At 35.5% G+C, this 27,478-nt stretch overlaps 1 protein-coding gene across 5 annotated transcripts in view; it reads left to right on the top strand.

Moving 5' to 3' along the window:
* The window catches only part of LOC131682572 (semaphorin-1A), a 531,458-nt gene that overhangs the window by 320,787 nt on the left and 183,193 nt on the right, over positions 1 to 27,478 (top strand). For all 5 annotated transcript variants that reach the window (XM_058964157.1, XM_058964152.1, XM_058964153.1 and 2 more), the window contains exon 3: positions 25,973 to 26,075. In XM_058964157.1, the coding sequence (XP_058820140.1) occupies positions 25,973 to 26,075 (103 nt within the window). The remainder of the gene's footprint in view (positions 1 to 25,972; positions 26,076 to 27,478) is intronic.

Here is a 27,478-nt window from a genome sequence, read left to right as displayed (position 1 = left end):
TTTAATCATTCTTCAATATTTTCTACATCGTGTACCATTGAAATGATAACTAAAAACTTTGGTCTAAATTTGTGACACACGGTCAAACATTATTAAAAATAAACACGTTTTTTTTCTACTAAATCAGGCAATAGGAAACACTTTCTACTGAAATTGAACAATACAATTAATGTAGTATTGTTATACTAGGAAACGTTGCTAATGACCTATTCTAACTACTCTAATGCTGGATATATCGAAATAAAAAAGTCAAACTATTTTGTTTTGACAAAAAAGGTAATTGTTTGTTTTGTGATTTTAGTACTATTTCGCAATTGAAAAAGTTTTCAAATTAAGTCAAATTAAGATAAAAGGTTGAAAGCATTCGAAATTATCGGCTATTGTCAGTCCATCGCAAGTGGATACTCATCCGACCGTTGGTTTGAGAGCAATTTGAAAATTGTAGTTTTTACAATATTTTTGTGCTTTTTATCAAACATTATAAGCAACTGTAAGTCTTATTTAACTGAATCGACTGCTAAGATTTCTTATCAGTTTCGTAAATTGTTTACCGTTTATACTGTCGCTATAAGCATAACTGTCCCATGTGCTATGAGATTTTCTTTACACAAGGGACAATTATGGGTAGAGCGGCAGTATAATAGTCATAAATTTTCGATGACAAACTCTTACCTTTCTCCCTCCTCACCTTTTCAAACCAGCGGTAGAACTTGTAGATGAGGAACAAAGAGTCATCGAGGAATGTTAACGTTACACATTTTTCTTCAGTATACAGTAGCACTTCCGAAAAAAAAATTTTATTGCTTTTGTTCATAGTTGATAAATTGAAAGTGTTTTTTTTTTCTTGAATTTACTATTTACCAAGAGAATGAGATTCTCCTAGTAATTTTTCATCTATGTCGACACAAATATTTTCTTTGGGCGGTAATTTACATCCACAACTCAATCTTTGAACAAAATATACATACACAATGACGAACAGCATTATTGTGACTGTAGTATTGAATGCATGCATACAAAGCAGCAGTTTCTGTAGTAATCAGTTAAATATTGTCTCCTTTCAAAATATTACTTTTTGCTTTGAGAAAAATAATATAACAAGTTTTGGAATGATCATCAATAAAACAAGGTAATTTATGTATTTTCTCCAATGAACAAATATAATCTAGAAAATTATATTTGTTAGAAAATCGTCCTTCGAATGTTACTATAGCCACCATTCACAATGGTTTCATTTAGATTGAGTTTTTGAAGAAATATTAGAAGAAAACGAATTTTACACTGTTAGGTGGATTTTTTATGAAAAATGTGCCCAAGATCAAATATTTAAGCTTTTCTTGAATTATAATTGCAAAATAATATATAGACCAGCAGAAAATAATTTTGTCCAGGTTTTCAGCCTAGTTACCCCATAGTGCGACGACGCTAATTTTTACACTAATTACTAGAACTTGTAACTGGTTTCTGATTCTTCTCGTGAACTGTCAATACTCAATCATCATACATGATTCAACAGTCATCACTTCACTCAGACAAGACCATGCGTATTCCCCACGCACATGAAATGCCCAGTGGGTTAGTTTCCTAATTGGTCAAACAAACACTAAACAACCAAAGAGATTAGTTTGCTCAGTCCAAAGAAATGTCAGCTCGATAGGCGGATACGTGTTCCCTTACAATGTCATCAAATCAAAGAATATTTAAAATTACACACGACAAAATATGTGCAATTCATAATAAAACGAAATGAAAACTACTTAATTATTTGCAATAAATTAGGATCGGAAAAATTAGTTGCTTAACCAAGGATCATTCTCATAGATAGCACTGTTGATGAATCACCTTATCAAACAGGTGATAAGGGACGCGGACGAAAATAGCTGACCACCGCCTTTAGTGGAGAAAGAATAGTTTTTACCTAAAATTTCTCCATAGCATAGTGAATTTTTTCCTGTTTGCTCCGACATACTTCCAGTTTATCCTGGTACTGGGACCAACCTATTATAGATCCAATACCAGAGCTCACTGAACAAACAGTATTATTTGCGTCATTACAGCTAATAATATGCCGTAACAGCAAGAATACACCTACGTTTTAGAGCAAATTTTTAATAATTGTCAGCTTAGAACTTTTTTTCGTAATAGAAGCATCTAGAACATGTCAAGGGCTCGTTAAACTCTTTTACTCTGAACAGTAATGTATAACTGATTAATTAATACCAGCCTTACTTTAATAAATTTTAAGAACATTTGCGAACATACCTCCTGACAAAAACGATAATAAAATCGAATATTATCGAGTGTATCCCGGGAGTCCTTCACTTCTCTCTCGCAATCAAATTGGCTACAGTTTTTGGTATAGGATATATGCTGGCATGTATGAATTTGTTTTTCATAGGTGCATAGCGTGGTTTATGTAATTTTTGTTCCGTGTGTCAATACACAGTTGTGCTTTCAAGTAGAAATTCTTTCGACCCCCATTCTCACCAAAAAAACCCTATTGATACCTGAGAAGAAGATTCTCCATGCATCAGTTCCACTTGTCCGTATTGCTACATGTATTGTTTAATGAACTTAGAGCAAGTGCGCGATGACAGACGTGTAGTCGTGACTCTATTTCGTCATCTTGTATATACACAGAAGTCTGGAGAAAATTTAGAATAGAACGTAAGTAACATTGCCTCTCTTTGTCGTCGTCTCTCGTCGAGCCGCGTCGATTGGTATATAAGACTCGGTCCTCAACGCATCGGAAGAAAACTTAAAAGTTTGAGCAAATTTTATACATTTCTCCCATCAGTAATATAAAACATACGTTGTCCATCGCGTTGCAACATTACAACGCGATTCCCGCATTTACGCGAACAGTAAATGCGCTACGAGTGCGACGGCATCCCGACACTCAGGTGTGTAAATAAAAGAGCACCGAAACGGAGGCCCGGCCGGCACAACTTTACTGGTCACACGGTAAACATTCTTCTAGATGCCAGCATCGGACGGAACAAATGAGTCATCATCTTCGGACTTTAAGGCTCAAGTTACCTCAAGGCTTGGTAGTATGTGTAAGAAAAATTGTGTTGAGCTTTGCCACCAGATTATCCATTCAAACCTTTTCAAAACTCTAAAAGAAGAATATCAGTCGATTTATTAGATCATCACGATTCAATTCATGCAAAATACCTGCTGGAAAAACCATCGGCTTAGCTGGATGGTGCTTTTGAAAAAGTGGCTGTGATTTTTTGTCACACTACCACACCGAGCTGGGGTACGCAACACAACTGCGCAAAGAAAAAACCACAGCCACTTTTTCAGAAGCACCATCCAGTTAAGCCGATGGTTTTTCCAGCAGGTATTTTGCATGATTTGAATCGTGGTGATCTAAAAAATCGACTGATATTCTTCTTTTAGAGTTTTAAAAAGGTTTAAATGGATAATCCGGTGGCAAAGCTGAACACAAATTTTCCTACGCACACTACCAAGCGTTCAATTCTAACACATGCTTAAAAAAGGTAACTTGAACCTTAATATCTACTGCAAAGAGGCTCGGTGGTTTGTTTTCGTATTTTTAGATTTTTTTCTTTGTGTATTATTGGCTGCTACGAAAAAGAGAGGAATGAGTAGACACGTTATGTGTGTGTACGTGTGTCTTTTAATTCTTCTAGATGTAGAGTTGATGCGTTCGTATTCTTTCTGCGCGATTGAACAAGTGAAAGAGAAAGTTTGCTGACAAGAAGTTTCATCAGTTCTCCGCCTCTACATGACTCATCGTGCTTTTTGCAAATGCTATTTCGAAAATTCCTCGACGCAGTAACAGCTTTCCCTTAATTAGCATAATTATTCCGATAAACGTAGCGTTGTAGTTCGTTCTATAGTGAGAATCCGGTACCTACAAGTTTAAGGATGAACGTTACTCTCGATCCATGCAGGTAGCTAGCTAGAGCGAATCATGGTCGTCGGTAGCGTTGAAGTCACCTCATTATTTCGAGCTTTTTGATTTGATTAGGGCAAACGAGAAAAGTTTTGTCTTCTTCCAGTCGAAATCCAATAGAACCGACGCTGTAATCGACTAACTTTCCACTCTCGGCTGTCATATCCATACTACTCCTAGCATCATTGAAAAAAAGACGGGAGATACAATCTCGTGCAATTCTAGCATGGACCTGTTTTTGGAATGCTCTCCCGGTGAATAATCCAAGAAAATGTTGCCCTTTTGATAGCAAGTTAGGTTTCGTTTATGTACCTACATACACAAAGGCACGGTCAGTGACTCGAGAGAGAGGGAGCAATGTCACGTGTTGGCAACGAACATTCCTTCCTCTTTGTGGAAACACATAATTGCGTGGGTTCAGGCTGTTCCGGGTTAGAGTTTCTTTCCCTTTCTGTAAACTTTTATTTGACTTTTGCTAACAACGTTGTAGCCTGAGTCCACAGAAAACGGAAGGATGATTGAGGGCACAGCTGGTCGGTTTTAGCAAATAATAAGAAACTGTATAACGGATTGTTGTTTGACACGAGGAACGACGTGTTTTTTTTTCTTTTTTTTTTGTGTGTGTGCATAGGTTTTATCGTGGAAAATGGAAAGCCTTTCCTGCTGCCTTCCGCCGGATGAATAATGATTGCCCGTTGGGAATCTAGTGTTGTACGACATGCTTGGTGCTGATATATACAACGATTATATCCGATAAAAATACCAAGCAGGACTGGCGGGTTTATGTATCGGATTTGATAAAAAAATTTGTTTTTGCATAATTTGATTTTTTTTTTGTTTTTCACGAAGCGCCAATCCATAGTGACCCTAAAATTGGTCAATAGGGTGCTGCTCTGGAGCGTCGGTTTCCTAGAGATCCTTTAAGAAGGGTCAAAATCGTTTCTGAGAATTTTCTTCTTTTTTATTTGACCCTTAGTTTAACTATATCAATAAATTGCATGCCAAACGACATTTTTTGGCAAATTTGCAAATTTTTACCTACCATACGAATTGAGGATTTGATGAATGGACAAGGGAACGTGGATAGCCAGCCCAAGTCACTTGAAGGGAACTTGTTCTTTCCAGAAAGTCTGATATGAGTTTGACACACCCTTCTCAAAACAAACCATCAGGTGGGTTCAAGCACGAATTTTTTTATCTTTTGACTGGATATTGGTGCTGGAAGAGATTATGCTTCCCCGTGGAGTGCGCGTAATTGTCTGCTTACGGATCCATCCCTTTTGGATATCCTTTCAGTAACAGCAATAACACAAAGGTAACTTGATAAGCCATTTCGGAGCTACGGTAAGTCTACCCGTATTCACTAGAAAAAACCTTGAGTTAATGGTGGTTTCAAATCACATCACATATGATATTATATAGTATTACATTATATTATATTATATTATATTATATTATATTATATTATATTATATTATATTATATTATATTATATTATATTATATTATATTATATTATATTATATTATATTATATTATATTATATTATATTATATTATATTATATTATATTATATTATATTATATTATATTATATTATATTATATAATTATGGATATATATTGATATTATATGCATATGATTTACGGAGTTAGGTGGGTGAATCAGGGCATCATTTAAGTTACAACTGTACAATGAAGTGGATGGCCAATCGGAGTCAAGGAGAAAAGTGTTCGTCGTTCGCGACAGATAAATTTCTTTTCAACTGTTGTAAAAAATTTGACGCGCTTTTCTTCAAACAAACCATCCCGTGAAAAGCTTGACAAGTATCGCGAAGTTTGTTATAAAATTTGTTCGATCATATTGTTGGAAAGAGACTCTTTGATTCCCGTGGATACTGAGTAGGTGAAATTGCCTTTAAACAGATTTCGTTTTTCATGAGCTGCCTGGATACGGTTATACAAGTTAAAAAATGGCTTCCTCTGAAAATAACTTGCATCAAGGCGAAATAGATGTCAAAAAAAATCGTCTCTACGACTGAAATTATACCCACCCTCCTCAATCGGGCCCTTCGTGATCTTTTTCGGGCTAAAGACAAAAAATTGTATAATTTATGCAACGCTTTGTCAACTCTTTAAATTTAGCGCTATTTTTTGACATATTTGAGACTACAATAAATGGAATAAAGTAAAATTTTGCAAATCATACTAGAGAAAGCATAGCGGTCAGGCTACTGAATAATGTAATAAAAAAATACTTTTAGGAAAAGTATTACTCGGTATCAATTTTAGCAGCGAACCAGAACTTCTGTGCTTACTACCGAGGCATCACACGGAACAAGCCAGTTGTTTAGACGCTCACACAAGACATGTGTTTTTTTGGATTTAGTTTATAACTGGTGCCAGTTTAGTGCTGCTTTGAAACTATCTAACGGGCTGCAAGTTGGTGTCAGTTACTGACGAAGAGAATCCAAAATAACCAAACGTTTTGGAATACTTATGTAAATTTGAAATATTTTTCGCTTCACTGTCTAGAACAAGGGTTATAAGCAGAATTTATCGCAACAATTAGGTAGGGGAATGTGGTCGGTTGTCGGCACCTTTTTGTCTTTAGCTCATAACATTTCTTCAGTTCCATAATATAGGCACATAAGCATACCAATGGAAAGCTAGAGGCCTTAGCTAATAACTGGTGAAAGAATTTAATTTATTCCTTCAATATGTAAAGTGTTACTGACGATCTAGTGAAATGATTTGTTTTGGTTATTTAGAAAAATGTGATCGGTTGTCGGCATCCTAACAAAATGAAGTAATAAATGGCAAAATGCGACTAAAATCACCAATATTAAAAGAGAAAATGAAATTTACTTTACTCTACTTTGCTTTTAACATCATTGCTCAACAGTAGCAGAATGTGCAAATGAGAGAGTTTCAGGCGGTCAATTTTTTTGACAAAGGTTTCAGACAAATAAGGCAAAAGTCAATGTAGGTACATAGTAAGAGGAGGAAGGGGCTAGGGGTACTTCCCTACCCCCAAATTTCATGAAAAAATAAATTAAAAATGGACGCAAATCCAAAAATTTAAATTTGCAACCAATAGAATAGTCTCCCTCCCTAGTAACAATTGAGGTTTTATGGTGGTTTTATAGCCAATCATGAAACTTAGATTGCACTTGTAGCATGCTATAAAACTTCAATTGTCACTTGGGTTGTACGTGACAATCTGGCGAAGAAAACACGAACAATTGAGTTTTCTCCATGTGAATTTAATGACGTTTTCGTTTTTTCTTGGTGCTACACCGGTGTAGTGCAAAGAAAGAGATAGACTGATTACACCCAAGTTTGAATGAGTGTAGCACCGACTACACCGGTATGCATGCAACGTCATGGCTAGCTGTGTGTCCGACGATAAACACAATTTTTCCGTTTTCCTGATGATTTTCGAGCATTAACGACATGCATCTTTTTTACAGGGTCAACAACTTATACCACACGGAGTTGAAGTAGATTATTTATTAAAAGTCCATATGTTACCCAAGTAACCAATAGACATGAAAAGTGCTTCTGGCTAAATACCGCTCCATTAGCGCTGTGCCATGAAAAGGTTCTTACGGCTTTTCTGCCTTCAAAATGCTGATTAGCGACAAGAAGTTTTTATTGAAAGCAGGTTAACAATAGTTATGCATGGAAATGCTAATATGCTGTAAGAAGCATCTGAAATCCAAATAAAATGCTACTTTACTGCTACTCAAAAATTGATGTTTGCCATCATTCTTAAAACAAAGATGGCGAAGACTTCAAAATTCAAAATGGTGACTTTTCCTTGGCGCGTTATCATATGAAGCCGTATAATGCAGATATTTTTGATTTGCAAAGGTTATCTACATATCCAAAACTGATATTCGCTACCATACAAAAACCCAACATGTCGAAGCTAATAATAATGGTTTTTTTACTATAGACAAATCGGAAAACCTCTAATCTGAGTGCTTTTACAATAGAGATGTCTCCATCCTGGATTTAAAAATGCTATCAGATGTCGAGTTTTGGCATGGACTCACCGTGTCAAAAATATCCATGTTGATTGGGATATAGAGAATTCCACAAAACCGGATGTCGCCATCTTAGTTTTCAAAATGATGTCAAAAATCAATCTCTGGCATCTATTCGTCAAGTCCATTCCAACAATACTTATATTGATTGGGTTATAGAGAATTCAGAATTAGCCACAAAAAATGGGGTGCCGACAACCGACTATGTTTGAGAGCCGACGTCCGATTTTAGTAACCTTTTTGAAAGTTGAACAAAAAATTGAATCACAATATAGAATACAGTCGGGTTTGCTGCTACGCGGATTCCTTCTGCGCGAATTTCTGCTGCACGGTTCCTGCGTAATAGGAATCTCACAGCTTATGGGATTTTGACTAATTGGGGTTGTGTCCGAATATTTCGTCTGCGTTAACATTTAGCTCCATACTTTTTTTTGGCAAAGTTGTTGTACTTATATAGACCTACAATTTAGTTGAGAACTGTGACGCCAGGGCCATTTTAAAAGAGAGTATGTAAATAAATCGAACCTCTCGTCGTGAATGTGACTATCATTGAGTGGATTTAACAAGCAATATATCGAAACACTGATTATTTTGAAAGGTAGTGTCTCAGGAAGATTTATCCAGAATGTCAAGAGGTTCTGGATAGTTTAAAAAATAATTCGGAATTGTTCCACCAGGCGGCGCTAGTGCTGTTGCAAATGTTCTACTACTGTCAAAATAATTATTTATCTCAATAATGCAAATATTTGGAGGGGTTGTTTCTTCAGTAAAGTTGCTCGAGAAATCAAGGACTACCAGATTGTGACAGATTAGTTTGGGATACACTCATTATGTGGCGCTAGTGAGTGTGCCACCTTTCATCACATTGTAGAATATGATACATCTCAAGAGTCTAATAACTTAGACAGATAGTGTTTTCGGCAAAGTTCTAGACGAGGTCAAGGGCTACGCGATTATGGACAAATCAAATTGAACTAGATCCGCCAGACGGCGCTAGTGAGCATGTAGGGTGATGAGCCTATTTTCACCATACTAAGCAAGGTGCCTCACTAATTCGGTAATTTCTTGCCTTACAATCAATGGAATGCGTAAAAATTGACATCAACCGCTTTGCTTCGTTGTTAAGAACCAATTCAATAACACAAATGCGTTGAAAACAGTAAAATTCTCGTGTTTGAGCACAATGAAAACTCGAATCGAGTGCCCCTATTGTTGCGCTACCATTTGACTCAATGCGTTGAACAAAGATGGCAGACACTGCTCTAACCAACGGTTTCAAATGGGTAGGGTGATAATAGAAACATGGCGCAAAAAGGCTCATCACCCTACTATGTTTCAAATTCTATATCTCGAGATGATAGATCATGATAATGTAGAAGTGTAGTTCGGCAATATTCATCAGCGGGTTGAGTGCTACCCGAAGGCGAATAGGTAATGTAAGAACTCAGCCACTAGGCGGCGCTAGAAAGAGTACAACTTCCAGTACATGTTAGGTGATGTTTTGTCATGAAAGAATAATAATTTAGGAAAATGATGATTTCTGTAAAGTTTCTGGGGACGACAAGGACTGTTTGATAATGTAACGATTAAATTGGATATCACCCGCTAGGCGGCGCTAGTGAACATATATCTTTTTATTTCAGTATCTCCAAATGATGGCAATTTAGAAGGGTGATGCCCTCAGCAAAGTTGCTCGAGATGCCAAGAACTGCTCGATGGTGACATTAGTTTGGGATACTCTCACTATGCGGCGCTAGTGAGCGCACAAGCTTTCAATACATGGTAGACTGTAATGTACCCCAAAAAATTAATAATTTAGAAAGTTATTTTTAACAAAATTCTACCCGGTGCTTGTGAGCTAGTAAAAAATTTGATATTCAAAATGATTTTTTTTCAATAATATGGCTATGAGTTTTATTTTGAAGGGCATTTTTATTTTTAAGGTCATATTTTTGGCTGATGAAAACCAATTGTTTTGTACGTTTTCAATGCGCAGGGGGTCCGACAATGTGTCAAAAAAGAAGATTTTGCAACATTTTGGGATTTTACAGTGCAAGGCAAGTTGTTGGCAGTTGAAAATCAATACTTTAGGACATTTTCAATGCATATGAGGTTCCGCCAATGTGTTAAAATTCATTCCCAAAATGTTGCAAAATCTCCTTTTTTGACATTGGTGGATCCTCGGACCGGACAATTGGTTTTCATCAACCAAAAAAGCCCTTCAAAATGAAACTCATTGCTTTCAGCAAAGCTGAAGCTGCTCCTTTCCATTTTCTGTGCTAAACACCATGATGAAAAATGAGACAAAAAGTGATTTCTGAATTCCATCAGTGATTGATATTTTGCCCGTAATTTCATCGAAAGACGGTTAGTAAAAATGCTTAAACTAAGTGATCGCAGTGTAGTTCATCGTACTAAAAAGATTTTTATAAAATTATTGAGGTAAAGAAAAATTGGGGGTCATTTTTTGTAACCGGTTGTGAGCTACCTTGAAATAGCATTACATATGACACTTGTATCTCTGCATCTGGTGATATTTGTAGTATTCAAGTGTATTTAATCGCATTTCAACTATTTTGTGGTTTCCTTGTTGGTTTCAAAGTTTTGGATTTGTCCATCTTCAGCCGCAAAAGAATTCAGCTCCGAAGTCTTTCTTCAAGCCATCAAAGCCATTGAGCTCAAAAGGAAGGCTGAGAGTGATGTGGCAGTAATTTGACTTCATCCGATTAGAAGACAAGGAGAGGGGAATCGCCAAATCAAGCGCCGAAGAAAAAGCCGAAACCACCGGCCAAACAAGCAAACAAAAAATCATCCATCTTCTTCCGATGACGATGATTTTTTTTGTAATTTGACTAGATAAAATGCCACATAAATGTTTGAATACAATTCTATCGCCTATGATATTTGAAAGCACTTGAAAAGTGCCAATACGCGCAATAATTATTTCATGGGTTTCTGGATTATTGTGATGCTGACTTGGTTGTATTAGATGATTCAAATGTTGAATTATTCATACAATTCCATATTTCCGTTTGTCAGAATCTCAGAATATTTATGAAGGTTCGTGAATTGTGAATCTGCATCTGGTTTTACTTCATAGTTTTGCATTTTTGGTGGTATTTACAAGGTGGCTCACAACTGTGGACAAACAAACGCTGGCCAAAAAAATTCTCAGAAATTTTTGTATTTCAAATAAAATCAACAAACTTTCTTCGGCGGATTGTAGCGAATTTAATGGGCAGAAAGCAAAGCCGGGCCACAACCAGGAACACTCCCCTGTATACTGTTCATAAATTTGCCCCGTTAAATAATGTTGAATTCCGATGAATTAAATTTGTAAATATGTTTCACCATCTGATGCATTGGAATAGATGAAAAATGGCTAGAGATTGCAAGCAATTCGTGTTGGTGGAAAAGTTCGAGATTTGGCATATCGTCGCTGTTGTGCTATCTTATGACAAGCGCCATTTAGCACATTTCGAGAAAAACGATTTTTAAAGTTTGAGATTGAATATCTTGAAACTTATAAATGGTATAAACAATTCAAAGAAGACAATTGATGCTTCAATCTATTCTGTATTAAACCCTCAAATATCACGAAGTTCGGTTGACTACGTTGCGAATTTTCACTATAAATGTAAACAAAAGTCGCACTCACACGTGTCGTAGGTGTGTATTGATGGCAAAATTTGTATGGCTTGTCATAATTGTGCATGGAAAATTATCCATAGAAAAAAAGCATCAATTATTAACTTTTATTAATATCTTCGGCTATATTCGGCCTAGAAACAATCGATGAGATGCATTTTGAAGGAAATTGAGCAAGCAATCTAGAAAAAATAGTAATTTTTAATTACAGTGTTGCCAAACATGAAATATTGCCAATTTAAAAGTAAAACTGCATATTTCTCGCAATACATGTATTTTTATTTTGAAAATTATTATGCCATTGTGTTCCTAAGACATTTTTACATATAAAAAAATCTAAAACTACTATATTACTTAAGCGAATCCCAAGATACAGTGATTTAAAGCAAAAAACTGACAATTTCTCATCACTTTTTTCGCTACACCTCAGTAACCAAGCAAAATTTCAAAATTCTAAAAACGCCATTTTGTAGAGAATTTTCAGATTAGTAATGTTGCATATCTAACTCAGTTTACCCCAAAATGGCGTTTGTCATAAGATAGCACAACAGCGACGATATAGTAAGACACCTTCAATAACTTTTCGTTAGGAAAGTTCATAAATTTTAAAATAAGTAACGATTAATATGTTTTGCATTTTTCAACAAATTTGATGTAGACAATATATTGTCTCATAACCAAGTAGGGTTCGTCGCGGTTGCGGTAATTACCCGATCAGAACGACATAACAGAAAGCTATCAAATTTATATCTCATGTTGATATTTATTACTCACTGTGTTTTTTTTTGTGATATTCCTATCAGCAAGGCAAGCAAACTTATATCAAGATTATATCTCCTGGTGATATCATTGAACTCCTAATATGATTTTAATGTACGCATATAACGATGATGTTATAATATATTAAATATTCTTTCACAATTATCTTTGAACGCTAACTGTAAACTGTAAAGCGGGCAAATGACCAGTTGGTTAAAGCCCCAATAAACAAATCAATCGATCAACTGTGAATGATTGTTATATTACACCAAGGATCGTCTATTTGCTAATACGCTGAAGCCTCTTTTTATGCGTATTTATTCAACTTTTTAAAGCAAATTTTCGATTTTTTTTTTGATATCCTTATACTTGCGTTTTCCACATGGATATTCAAAGTTCCACGATTTCGAGAATAGATAAGTTTTAGATGTAAGTGGTCGGAAAACTTGAAAATAAGGTGTTTAAGTTACTTCGTTGCCTTTTGATTAAGAGATTACCTATTTTCTGAGACACTCGTCTGACACGCAATTTCGAATATGTGGCTTATGATTTCAATGTTGTAGTCTTTATTCAAAAAGTTTTGGAATCGCAAAGTTATCAACAAGCTATTCTAAAGAATATAATTTTCATATAAAACTTATTTTAAAGAAGATGCAGGAAGTATCAAGCACTCCAGATGAAATAAAGAAACGCGGATTCAAATAAAAAAGCATTTTTAAATTATTTGTTATGGTTTAGTCAAATGATTCTATAAATAATTTTCTTTTAATTAATTGTGCATATTGCGAAAACGAATTTTCAGAACTTAAAAAACTGTTTGATTTATACTGATTTCCACAATACCGTTATGAATTTTGAGGATCTTCGAGGATCTTCAGTCCGATTTTTCCTATTTATGCGGGTTTTTCATAAACAACCGAAACTTGTCCATTTTGTGGGTATCTAATTTAGTGCGTTCTCCGAATCACCAAAGCATTGTAATTTTTTTTATTTCAAGCCCCGCATAAAAATGTTTGAGTTTGAGATTGTTGTATCTTTTCATTCCACCTAGGACAGTTTGACATTTACAATGAACTGACAATTACTTTGTATGCGCATATGTACTAATGTTTCCGTTGTATTCGATGGTGCTTCGTTCGTCTTAAAAAACATCGAACTAACAAACAACTAACAAGTTATAAAAGGAATAATGCGACCTGTTCAAATTAATATTTGTGAGTATGCTGCATAAAGCTATCAAATGGCCTAGAAATCTCTGAATAAATACACCTCCCAGCTGGTATTATTGTTTGCTGTTACAATTTAAATATGTGTTTTAGATAGTTGAAATAGCTAAAAACATTAATGTAAAAATATTGAATAATTTCCTCCTTAAAACTGAATAAAATTTAGAAAAGAAAATGTATTTTAGAAAACATGAAATATTCTAAAATTCGTCACACCGAAGAATCCTCAAAAATTTCTCGAATTTTATGATTATCTGTTAGAATATTCGCAGTTGATAGATTGAACTATTGTAAAAAAATGTATTTCTGCGAATTTATTAGATGTGAGAAAATTGTACTGGTTTGCTTAATCTTCCCCATTTTAAAAATGCCAATAACAAAACCCCAAAAGCGACTTTACTTGAAATCTCAAAATGCAAGCCTCAAAACTTTGGTATTTGTTTCTTTAAATCTATTAGGAATCATAAGTAACATTTGTCGTATTCTCCGTAAAATAATGTAGGTAAATTATCCGCTAAATGTTACCATATCGCGTCGACATTATTCCTAAAAATCGTGTAAATCATATTAACGTACAAGAGAAGCACCGAAGCGCACTATTCAGAATCTAAAAATAGCCCCACTTTCGTAATCTGAAAAGATATTATAAAGCTATTCAATCTATCGTAATGTAGACAGCTGTAGTAGTGAGCAAAACTGTATGAAAACAAAGCGTATTATACAAGGAAAACAAACAGTCTTTTGGCTTTGGCAAAGTTCAATGTGTGCGTTCTGGAAACATCTTCTGTATCTATAATCGTTTTGCCCTTGACGAATGCGTAGAATATTGTGCTAACATTATACATCGGTCGAAAGCAACGTTGTTGGTTCATGCAGGAAACATCCCCATAAAACTCAGAATACCCAGGTTCAAATCGCTATAACCACTAATAATAACAATCAGCGTGTCATATATTCATAATAACAATCAGCCAGCATGTATGCAATCATTTGACAAAACTATAGAAAGCTTTTGCTACATGAAGCTTTTTGCTTCCAAACGAAAAGCGCCTTAATGTATGCTATATTTTTCTATTTTATTCTATTTTTAGACCTGCACGCTAAATTCGTTGATTCTATACAATAGGTAATAAAAGCTATATTGGCCGTAAGAGAACCTAACAAATTTTGTTATAATTCTGATAGAAGCCTATCACAGGTTGTTATATTTTTGGTATATACTAGAAGAATTTCTGTTATGTTTTCTGTTATTTTACCAACTAACGAGACCAAAGTTATAACACAACTTATTATCATAACAAAGTAACTCAGTCTGTAATAATTTTGTTATTTCTTTCTGATCGGGTACCGCAACCGCGCGGTATTTACCGCACCCGCACCGCAAAATCTGCGGTGTGGTGAGACACTTTTTCCCGCGGATGCGGTGCGGGAAAGAGCTTTTACCGCGCGGTTTTACCGCAACCGCACCGCAAAAAAGTAATTGGTGAAGTGATAATTTTGATTATTCTAAATTGATAAACAGACTGCTATTACGAAAGAAAATATTTTATACTTCTGAGTAAAACTTCGCAAACTAACCATTTCAAATACATAAAATGCAAGATCCAAATAGAGACAAAATTATTAGATCATTTAAAACATTAAATTTGTACTCTTAAATCCAATTTAAAAGTTCATCGCTTCTCCCGATTTCTGTTGGTAATCGTGGAATTATGAATCGTTTTCGATATCAATTTTTCAACTGTGAGTTTTGACTAATTTAAATGAATTAGAGATGAACTAATTATGCTGGGACTGAAACACAACCCAAAGAATATAATTATCTTCATCGAACCAAACGAATTTGGAGTAATTGGCAGTAAAGGATACAAATGTATGAAAGCGTCCAAAATAAGGAGGGGTCCAAATTAGGATGATTATTCTATCATTCGTTCATCAACATCGTATTTCTATCTTCTTTGATTGTTGTGTAAATTCAATGTGAATTTTTCTGCAGTCAATTTTATTGGACTCTTTCTCAAAAAGTATGCTATATAGCTTTTTTTCGCGTACTTCCATTTTTTCAGTTAGGACTATCTTGTAGCTTTTTTGAAGCTTTTTTTGCCAAATACCACTAGTTTGACTCCCGTTCACTTCAATTGAAGTTTTTGCCATTGACTCTTTGGGAAAATATTAGAGGAAAATACATTAAATGCTGGAGTTTCGAACTAGCCTTTAGAAAATTACACTTCATACATTTTTGAAGAGAGCAATCTTAGTTTTTGAATGAGAATACATCTGTTTCTTGAAGAATGCGGAAGTTGGAGTTTTGGGATATTTTGTCTGTAAAATCCCCTATTTTTAAAAATCATTTCTGTTGTATGCTACAAATCATACATTTTTTGCAGTTTTTCCAATGTTCAATAACTCTGTACCGGTTCAGACCTGACTCCTGATTAAATGTTATGTATAGAGCAATTTTTTCGTCGATTGTGGCGTCGTTCTTATTGATGAAATACAATATGTTTTTATTTCACTGTATTGGAATATATGCGCTACTATATAGAGGTACTGGTATTTCGACTTTATTTTTTTTGTGAAATTCCTTTAAGAGTGAAAGGTGGTTTTTACTACGTAAATGCGAAAATCATCCATTTCATTTTCATATGTCAAAAACATTGAAAATATGAAAATTTAAAGAAAAAAATATGCAACTTTATTTCTTATTACATCTTTATTCCACTTTTTTCAATTAACTGAAGGGTTGCTAAAATTAACCCATTATATCCTAGCGTATAAAATTTCATACGCAGAACTATCAATCGTTTAACGCGTATTTACTGCAGAATTTTGGCATCTAACTGCTTTATTATTGCACTAATGGGATCATTGCACCGCATGTTTCATTGTGAAACAAGACAACAGCCATTTTCTATAATTTTGTTTACATTTCTGAACCGTGTATAGTTGGGACAAATGGCGGCTGAAAAGTAAGCAATACATTTAATTGAATTTTATTGTTGGAATTCGCGCTAATAATTCCATTATGTGACAAAACGTTCCTACAGGTGTAAAAGAAGTGTTGTCTATCAGAAAATCCGAAGAAATATGTCAAACAACTTAAAATTTGTTGTTTTTATTTAAGCGTACGAAATTTTTTGCGCGAGATATTTTCATTCTCAAAACCGTTTTAAACGGTGATTTTATTTTTCCCATAATCTTTGATACATTTTTGGTGGAATTGAAGATATCACTGCATTTGGCTCACTTTTTGAAGCCCCTGGGTTATAATGGGTTAAAAGTTTTCCTATTACTGCAGTAGAACGTTTTTGAATGTATAATGTTTGCCTTAAAATGAACGGAATTTTATTAATAGAAAATGCAAAAGTTGATTTTTTCATAAACATTACATTCTGAGAAGTCTCTTAAAGTTAAATTTCGTGTGAATAAGAATAATTTTATTATATATGGTTACACAAATGAACAATTTTTCAACACTGTTTTTGAAAATATAAAAATTTTACCGCATTTACCGCATTACCGCGCGGTGCGGTGAGATAAATAAAGTGCGGTTGCGGTAAGCGGTGCGGTTTTATTATTTTTTTGCGGTTGCGGTTGCGGTGCGGACAATCCATTTACCGCCCACATCCGCACCGCGACGAACCCTATAACCAAGCAGACACATACCCCCAACTGTCGGTTGAATAAACCTTGAATGATTGGATGAATCATATTTCGAAAACCTATCGCTAATTACTCATTTGTAATAAAAACAAATCGGGATTACGTGAATGTGTTCGTTTGATAAAACACCAACTACAGAAGTGTGGCATAACAAACACCCATTTTTACCGTTCAAATTGTCCATTCAATTTTGAGGTCAGTCACGGATGGACAATAAGCTTGCGTAATGCCTATTTATAGCGGGATTTGTTGAGTGGATTGACATTGCCATCAGACGGAATGGAACAGCCTTGCGGCTGTGTGTGTGCGTAAAAATACTGAAACCAATTAAGTGAATTAAAAATGATGCTGGTGCGGCTTTTGATACCAGTATCAACAGCACTGCTATGCTTTATGCTGCCAACCTTCGGCATTCCTTCGCTCGGAAGTGCTCCCTCGGAATGCCATAAATTTTCTTTATTAGTGTTTATCCGTAGTGTAGAATGTTCGGCAGCGCCAGAAATAATGCCCGCACACTCACATTCAACGTCATTAATTTTCCTCTATCATTTCAATTATTCATGCACCCCATCATAAATCATTGTTGATGCTGTAAACTTTACTCCATATCTACACTCACTTACTTACTTACATGGTGACATTTTCCTCGTCGTCGCGTCTGTTAGCGGCGCCAGTCATAACCATCTCTCATCATATATCTACGTATATCTGTTCAGGTATCTGTTCCGGTGTACGGTCCTCCTATGCCAGATACGGAATGAATGGCTGCGTATCAGAGCGGGTGGGCTTCGTTGATAAAGTGTAAAAGCGCCAGATGCCCCAGCCACAGCTGACAAGAGATGTGTGCCAGGTGTTGCAGCCGGGCTATAGCTTCGACAGTGATAAGATGAACACCTGAAGACTGATGTGATGGCGGATGTCGTCGATGCAGCACATGCAGCTTACTCCTGGGGGCTTCCCAGCTAAGGGACGCTGAACCATGAACGGGAGACGGTGTCCTACATTTTGATAGATGAGCAAACATAGATCAACCGCCACCAGCATCCTGACGTATGTGTGTGTTGGTGATATTTAGTGCACAGAGCTGGACCGGGAGGATCTTTGAGAGATATGACGTTGTGGAATTTTGTTTCGTGTTGAAACGCAACGGTGGTAGCAGTTATTGGTTTTCTGCTTCCAATCCACAGCTGCATACGAACAACGTAATCTGTTGATTAGAGTTTGTCGGGTCAGTAGGTTCACGTTCATCAAAGATTCACAGTTTCTTTTGTTTAAACTAAATCGTGCTAAATGTACTTTTAAGCTTAAATTTCCAATAATTTGCAAACAACATATCTTAGGATATGCGAATTACAAATCGATTTACTATTGTTTCTTGCCTGCTCTATATTTGAATTAACATTTTGAAAGTTCAAACCATCACCTACATATTTGGCATCGACCCAAATAAGCCACTGAAAATCTTAACTAACCCAAACACGAGCAATTCTGTGCTACCAGCAATGGCATGAATCACTGCAAGAAAAACGGAAAACGAAGGGAAATGCTCGAACGGATTCCATTTTTCGCCTTATTTAACAATTTAATCGTTTTCCCCTAGCCGCGCGCCTACCGTTCCTGCACGCTATATGTGGCCCGGCAACAAATCTCTTGCGCTTCCTGGCCCGAATCGTGTTCAGCTTTATTTCATATCCGTTACCTTTCCCCATTCCTAAAATAAATACGCGCAATTCGGGCTTTCTGTCTTCGGGAAAGTCAGTCAGCGGTGGGGTGTGGGGTGACCGAGAAGGCTGTCTTGCGAGGGCAGATCCCTATATCTTTAATCGATTTCCTCGGTTTTAATTTGATTTCGGATCCGGCGGAGGAATTGTGCACAGATAACACATTTTGATGATATTATTTTCTGCTGTGGTCTAAATGTTAGAGCCGAAAAAGGAGGGAGGAAACGAGCTGAAAATCGTTATAATTGATGTGGTTTTGCGAATTGAAACCTCCATAAGCGAGTGCACATACCGATCGACCCGTTGAGTATCGAACAAGAGGCCCGGACTGGAATGGATTGCAATTACGCAATGGCAGTGAAATTGTTTCCGGCTCGCCAGATCCTCGATGATGGGGGAGGATTAAAAAGAGATCAGTCGGATGGAAATTGATGATTGTGATAGAATTAGGACCAAATCCTTGCTGCGTAATTAATTTGGCAAATGATGATGTTCGCCCTTTTAGCGGTGTTTTTGTTATTCGGGAACGAAGAAGTATCTTTGCCAACTGTGAAGTAAGGTGGCATGAGTCACAAAAAATGATACAATTCTCACGACCAGCTTGTAACTTTGTATCATTGAAAAGCGGATTTCCTCTGTTGGAATTCCCACTAAGTTAGTGGCTTTTGTGTGTGAAGAAATGCGACAGTCTTCAATTGCGCTACACAATGGCAATCATCATCTACGATTCACCATCCACATCAGCGCCATTTTATATCAACTACTCTCACAGCGAAAGACAGTCTGGCAGTTGAATCAGACTGCACCGGGAGCGACATAATCTTTTCTTGTTTTTTTCTTTCGGTATCAGCATCAAACGGCAACTGTGCCATTTATTGGACCCATTCTTCACGACAAGCATCGCCGCCGCCATCATCATCATCTTCAAGTCATTTGATGGCAGAAAATTGACAAAAGCAACTCGAATATTGTGCAACCGAGTGTGATGGTGCAGGGAGTGACAAAAAATTAAAGAAGCCATACCTACAGATTCAATTGCATATACTCTACTGATCATTTGGTGAAGATCTGTCAAAAGCAATGAGTCATTAGGATACGTTCATGAAAAATTAAATGACGAATTCAGAAGACTTTTTCTTTCCAGTCATTAGCTGAGTTTTGCACGGATAATTTTTCACTTGAAATCGCAATTCCGAATTGTTTTTTAACTCGTTACGAAGTAAACACCTAGACTGGCATAGATTTCTGTTTCAATCAGATATGCAATCAAGAACTGCGATAAAGAGATCCAAATTACAAGAAGATTCACAATAGTTGTATTTGGTTATATGTATATAAAAAGTTCAATCAACTCGCTAGTGGCAACCGCAACGAAGATTATGGATTTTTCAGTAAAACCTGTAAAATTATCATAAACGTTATTTTCTCATTAAAATGTTCGTGATGGCTGTTTCCTGGAGTGGAGGTTTGCATTAGGCTTTCCCCAAAAAATGATGTTCGAAAAGCCAAGGTGCTTTGAATTAAAAATGTGCGTACCGTAAACCGGGGTGACATTGATCACTTTTCGAAGTAATCGTTACATATTTTTAGACGCAACACATTTTTTCAAGTTTAATATTTTTAAACTATGTACTGATGTATGGAGAACAATATTAGATGGTTTTACCTAAAATTGTCCGCTTACAGCTATTTTTTTCAAAAATGATTTCAAGTTGAAGTCCGTTTTCGTGTTCCGGGGTGACTTTGAACACCTGCATGTTCACCCACATTAAGTTATTGATGTCAACGTTTTTCATTCAAATGTTTGTATAAACTAATTCTCGAAAGATACGCATTGTTAAATAGATGTTAATTGGGATTATACAAAGTATTTTAATGTACTGTAAAATTCGAGTAACAAAAATTCATATAATTTGTGTCCAACTAGAATAAAAGGTTCTGAAAACCTTTAAAACTGCTAAAATTGTTTTGTTTCAGTGTTTTATCAATGTACAAAAAATTTCATTCATTTTAACACGTTGGAATATTGAACAATAAATTTTGCGAATGTATTAAAAATAAACAAACTCTTAAAACTAAATTTAGCATATCCCAATCTAAAGGAAAATAAAAACTCGCTTGTAATTTATTACTCTTGCTCAAATCTGAGATTTATTTGTTTTATAAAAAATGACACCTTACAAAGCTTCGTAAAAATTAGGTAAAGTCAAATTTCGTTTTTTTTTAAGTTTTTGTACCCAAAAACCGAACAATATACTCAAAAAGTGTAACAAATCAGTATTTTATAAGTTTAGAGTAAAAATCATTTCAAATTAAAATGATTCGGTAGACTATTCTGGTTTAATAAGCGATCTACGAAAAAAGTTTCGATTGATCAAAGTCACCCCGATGATCAAAGTCATCCCGGTTTACGGTACTTCAAAGACTTTCGTAGAACAAATCAATTTTCTAAAATATCCGAAAATTAGATATATGAAAAATATTAAATTTTGATCAAAAATGACGTTTAATCGGACTGGCGATTACACAGGCCCGATTTGCCTTCAAACATTTTTTTTTATTTTTTGTGGACCCAAATAAATTTCACAATGTTTAAAAAATGTATTTATATCACTGATAAAATCTTTTAAACATACACCCAACACATATCCTCTAGAGCGCAAATGTATTTTTTTTCGGTCTCGAACTGTGTGCGAATTGCTCCCATATGATTCGTTAATGTACAACAACTCATACTTGGACAATACAATATCGAACCACGTCGTTGGCTGCACAGTTCAAAGATAACTTGGAAAACACAAAGAAAAAAATCGTTCATAAATTCGTAAATTCACGATCACGATTTCGTGAACTGAACGATTTACGAAAATCGTGGCCAAGTTCCTGAAATTTTGAATAGTAAACCTAGTATTCATGAAAGTATTTGTGTTTCCAACAAACTAATTCGCGTCGATTATATACAAGGCGTTACAGTGCTGAGCTCCATCACGGTACTGATGGTAAACCTGCTAGACAAAAGAGAATGAAACGGGTAGCAGTCAAAACAGTACGCGAAGCGTATTGAGTTACGGTTTTCACTCCAATGAATTGACAACAGTAAAACGGTTCTCTTCTGTATCTCTCACTCTTTAGAATCATTATTGAGAGGAATTGAAACTGACCATCATTTTATTTACGATATAAATACGGTTTTGATGGTCATCTTATTACAAACAACGAGTTAGTATTAACAAATAGACGGTTTCACACAAATAGCTTTGCACAAAAGAAACAGAAAGAAGGAGAACAAATCAACAAAGTGGCGCATGCTGACTGAGTACAATACACTGATAATATTTCGTTTACCATACCAATACAAAATAAATGGTACTCAATGTGTTTGTCGTTTCAATGCGCTCTCTCGCACGGCTTCTGTGAAAGATAGTTGGCTGAAACACTATGCGAGGAAAATTGAAATGAAATAACGATCATTTGTGTGGTGATGCGGTCACTTAATATTTACCGTCACAATTCCAAGACCATCGTGAAATTACACAGCACTGGCGTTACATTCGAATGTTTGGTAGGGTTACTATGGTTCTTCCCTGGACATGTTTAGTTTTTGTTGTGATCCTTGTTCATAATTTGGGAATACATAGCCGACAATTAAACGATGTACATGATTGTAGGAGCTTATTCACGATTTTTGTGATTTCTCATCAAGTTACCGTGATATTATATTCATGAGTTTGCTATCGGATTTTTCTATCAGGGTAGCGTGATTTATGTTCATGATTACAGGATCTTAGTTGCGATTCTCGGAATTTCCATTTCGTGGTATTTTTGTCATGAGTACATATTAAATACGAAATTCAGTAACAATAAAGAGTACAAGTACTATTGTGTCTATGAGCTTTTCTAAATCTAATAGCGCGAGGAGTAGATACGTAGAACTACATTCCACGTGGTGAGTGAGCCGGAACGATCGACCTTTCTATGACGCGGTCGGCAAAGGAAAGCTTGGAAATATATGCAAAAGTTACTTTAAAATATTTCGTCTTTCACAGTTTCAGCGAATTAAGGGTTTACATACCTTTTTATTTTTCAAAAGATCGATTTTTTTATTACCGTATCTGAAAGTACAACTCGTTGAAAATATTTTCCCAAATTTTTATAGAGATCCGCGATAAAGATCGAAACTTACAGCGCTTCCAAGCGCGCCTCTTTTTCCAAAACCAGTGGTAACTTGAAATTTTAAACTCGACTTTCTCGAAATGTCGTTTTTCCAAAAATGATTTTTCTGTGATCATGGCATTTTTTTTCAATTCACCGTAATTAATTTCTCGTACCTTAACGATTCCTTTCTTTACGAATAAATTTTTGTTGAATGAGAATTATTTATTGCAGTTTTTAGAGCTTAAAACAATGATTTTTTTAGGAAAACATTCCCGAATGCAGAAAAAAATTATTATTTATTAAACTAATCGTTAAGGTACGAGGAATACTCATATACTAATGGAATTTTTTGAGTTTTGGGATTTTAGTTGATCTATTGGTGATCATCGCAAACCTCTTAAATAAAAAGGGTTTCGGGGGAAAAGTTATAACTCCACCAATTATCAACACATTTTTATGAACTTATGCTTGTTAATTTGACTGAAAAATGTACTACGAAAATATTATAAGTTTGATGTAATGAAATCATTGCTTTATGCCTTTACGTAAATTCAAACTTTCTTGACATTTTTCGCACAAAAAGGTTGTAATCCCATAAAAAATATTGACAATATGAGTCGCTCAAAAACTTGTGCTAAATTTTTTTTATATATTATTGCATATTTCACCGGCTTGCTAAACCAATCCAAGTTTCGACTTCATTAATTCTCATCGGCTTAATTATAATTCCATTTCTTGCGAAACATCATACTGGACTAGAAGTTTGCTCAGAAATACAAATAGTGTTAGTGTCAATCCAGCTCTAGTTTAGTCCAGTCACTAAGTTAGTGTCGGATTCTGATGATACAAAGTCGCAATGCAAATTCCGTAACTAATAAAATATCTTTCGTGTTTATTGCTTTGGATATTGTTTATTTGCACTATTTGGCATTGACACACACATGAATTCCACACTAATATCTATTGATATTCATCTTACTATTTCTTTTTGATGGTTAGATTTCAAGGGTAGTGAATCAAGTTCTTTGTTTTACCTGAGAAGTAATTCAAATTATATTTTCGGATATTATTCATTTTACTGGGAGTCGCTACAGATATTTACGGATCTGCTTTCAGCATTTACAATTTCAAATGAAATATATCAAACTTTCATGTACTATCAGATATGTACTAATTAGTCGGTATCTGATTTCCAATTCAATTTGCAATTCTTATCGATTAATCAACATGCTGACTGACGGGTTTGGATTTGGCCAGTTTAGGTACATAAACACGCTCTTATAACATATTTCCTATCCTTCTGTTATATTATTTTGAAACTGTTATTCCACTTGCTAGAACCTAAAGTTTACCAATGCACCAGCTTTCGCACATTCCCTGCTTTTCGGTAAATAAACATGTTTTATCGTTCGTGATAAATTACCAACCATTGTTTATGGCTGACTTTTTTGCACTGGAACGGTACCAAGCTGTTCCCATTCTATTTCTAGGCAGTCGAGATCTGAAATCGACCTCATTCATCTTTCGCGAGTCTGTACGTGTGTTTGTATGTGAGCACTTCCCGGTAGAATAACCAAGTATTTCGCTCATCTCTTATCAGATGTTTATTGATACTGGCTTTGCATTCAGAGTGTAAAGCCAAGGGGGTTTTCCGCTTGACTTATTTTCATCAGATAATTTTGCCTACGGAATCAGAATCGTTAGGTAGAAATTCGACCACTGTGTCAATTTTAGTTTAGCTTGAATGGCCTTCTGTCAATTCAATTTCCATCAATCCTACATTGCACTGCTTATCCGCTTTATACAAAGCAACAATATCGTCGCTGTTGTGCTATCTTATGACAAGCGCCATTTTTCACATTTCGAGAAAAACGATTTTTAAAGTTTAAGATTGAGTATCTTGAAACTTATAAATGGTACAAACAATTCAAAGAAGACAATTGATGCTTCTATCTATTCTGTATTAATCTCTCAAATATTACGAAGATCAGAAGACTATGTTGCGAGTTTTTACTATAAATGTAAACAAAAGTCGCACTCGCACGTGTCATAGGTGTGTATTGATGACAAAATTTGTATGGCGTGTCATAATCGTGCATGGAAAATTTTCTATACAAAAAATCATCAATTATTAACTTTTATTCATATCTTTGGCTTCATTTGGTCTATAAACAATTGACGAGATGCATTTTGAAGGAAATGAGTCAGGGAATCTAGAAAAAATATTTATTTTTTATTACAGTGTTGCCAAATATGCTATATTTCCAGTTTATAACTTAAAGTGCATTTTTCTCACGATTCTTGCATTATTGTTTTGAAAATGATTATGCGATTGTGTTTCTCAGATAGTTTTACATATAAAAACTTCTTATACATCAAGATATTTTGAGCCAATCCCAAGACACAGGCATTTGAAGCAAAAAATTAAAAATGTCTCAGCGCGTGTCTCGCTATATCTCAGTAACTAAGCAGAATGTCAAAATTCTGTAAACGCCACTTTGTAGAGATTTTTTAGACAAGTATAGTGGCATATCTAACTCAGTTTACCCCAAAATGGCGTTTGTCATAAGATAGCACAACAGCGACGATATGTGACCAATAGAATATGCAATATTGATTTGATTCGATAAACGATTCTACTGAGCCATTATCATAATACATACAAAGAAAAACTTATTTTCCACGTCCTCGACTGCCCATTTCGTAAATGAGATAAATAAATCAGCATCGATGGGCGAATGAACCAACCGCACAATCCGATTATGTGACCGCACAAATTCTAATCTATTTGTATCTATTTTTCTTTCTTGTTTCCCCCTGTTCCAGTCGACGAGGAGTACCTAAAGTTTCAGGGAAATGAATCGACAATCGACTACTTCAAGCTAGTGCTACGGGATGGCACCAGCAACAGTCTGCTGGTGGGTGCAAGGTGAGTAACATATTTATGGCTCCTATAATATATGTAATCGGTAAGCCCCTAAACCACGATGAATGTTTTTCCGAAGAGCCGATGAAGCTTCTCGTTCGATAAGTGTATGATAGCTGACCACCGCTATCGGAAGGTAACCTACATACGAGTTTTAGGGATAACAAAAAATAGAAGCTGTTGTCTCTCTGTTTGGTCAAAGGAAAAAAAATCATATCTCATCGGATCACCTCTTCGGTATCAATTCCCCCGACTGCACACGCTCATAAATGGAATGCTACGCCGTAGTTCACAAAGATAAGTTTTTATCTGAAGTTTGGGCGGTACATGTTATAGATACCTTTCGATGCAACTAAGGGAGTTTGAAAATTTATATTCCCGTCTTTGATCACTTAGGTGTTATATACCCTTAAACTCAGTAGTAAAATCCAATATTTTTCGTATTTTTCGAGTATAACTATAACTAGGCCGTGAACGAAGGAATTCTAATTGGGATGAAAATTTATGTATAAATGTCCATTTTTACAGTTTTTAATTATTTTGACATTAAAAATGTCTTACTCCACTATCTGGGGCTAGGTGTCATTCTAAAATCTAAACTATCTCCCATGTAACGAAACTATGTAAGGTTTGCACGCTTATAACTCCGATATTACTAGATGGATTTTAATCATTCATACACCAACCGATTCAGAAACACCTAACTTAAATATTGGTAATAATTTAATATCTCCCCAATAAAAGTAGACTTTTGGAAATTGGTAAAATTAAAAAGTTCACAAAAAACGGGAAAAATACCATTCGTGAGGCAGATTTCTCAGACACAGCCGTCAAAAGAGGGCAGCTTAGTTGCTCAATGAAACACGAAAAGTCATAAATAGAAGCAACGCATGTCCGTTTAAATCAGTTGTTGCTCTTATCCCACACGAGCAACATCGTCTCCGGGCGATGCAATAAGCGCTATCGATTTTCGGTAACGTTGGCATTTGCACACACTCGCACCTAAGTGACTAAACCATATACGGTTAGTTTATAAATAGAGGTGACGCGTACCCGTTTGAATCAGTTTTTGTTCTTATGTCGAACGGGTAAGATCATGGCTGCAGCGTCTGGGCACTACAATAAACGGTAGACGCTATGCATTTTCGGCAGCGGTGGCCGTGTGCGGATTTTTCGGGTACCAGCACGGTGTCACAGAATGATTTGCAAAGTGGGTGGGCGGGGTGGTTTGGATTTAATTCAATACGGTGTGTGCTGCTTAAGAGTGTTGCGTTTGAAAAAAATATATTTATTTTTATACATGCGTGTGCGTTGTAACTTGTTAATCCATGTTTACGGCGCTTTGTAGCTGCGTAGGGTAAAGAGCCAATTGGTTTTCATGTTTCATATTTCGGTTATATGTTTTT

This window comes from Topomyia yanbarensis, chromosome 2, assembly GCF_030247195.1.
Source record: "Topomyia yanbarensis strain Yona2022 chromosome 2, ASM3024719v1, whole genome shotgun sequence".
Taxonomy (NCBI): domain Eukaryota; kingdom Metazoa; phylum Arthropoda; class Insecta; order Diptera; family Culicidae; genus Topomyia; species Topomyia yanbarensis.
Note: the sequence above shows the minus strand (reverse complement) of the source record. Positions and strands in the feature narration are given on the sequence as shown.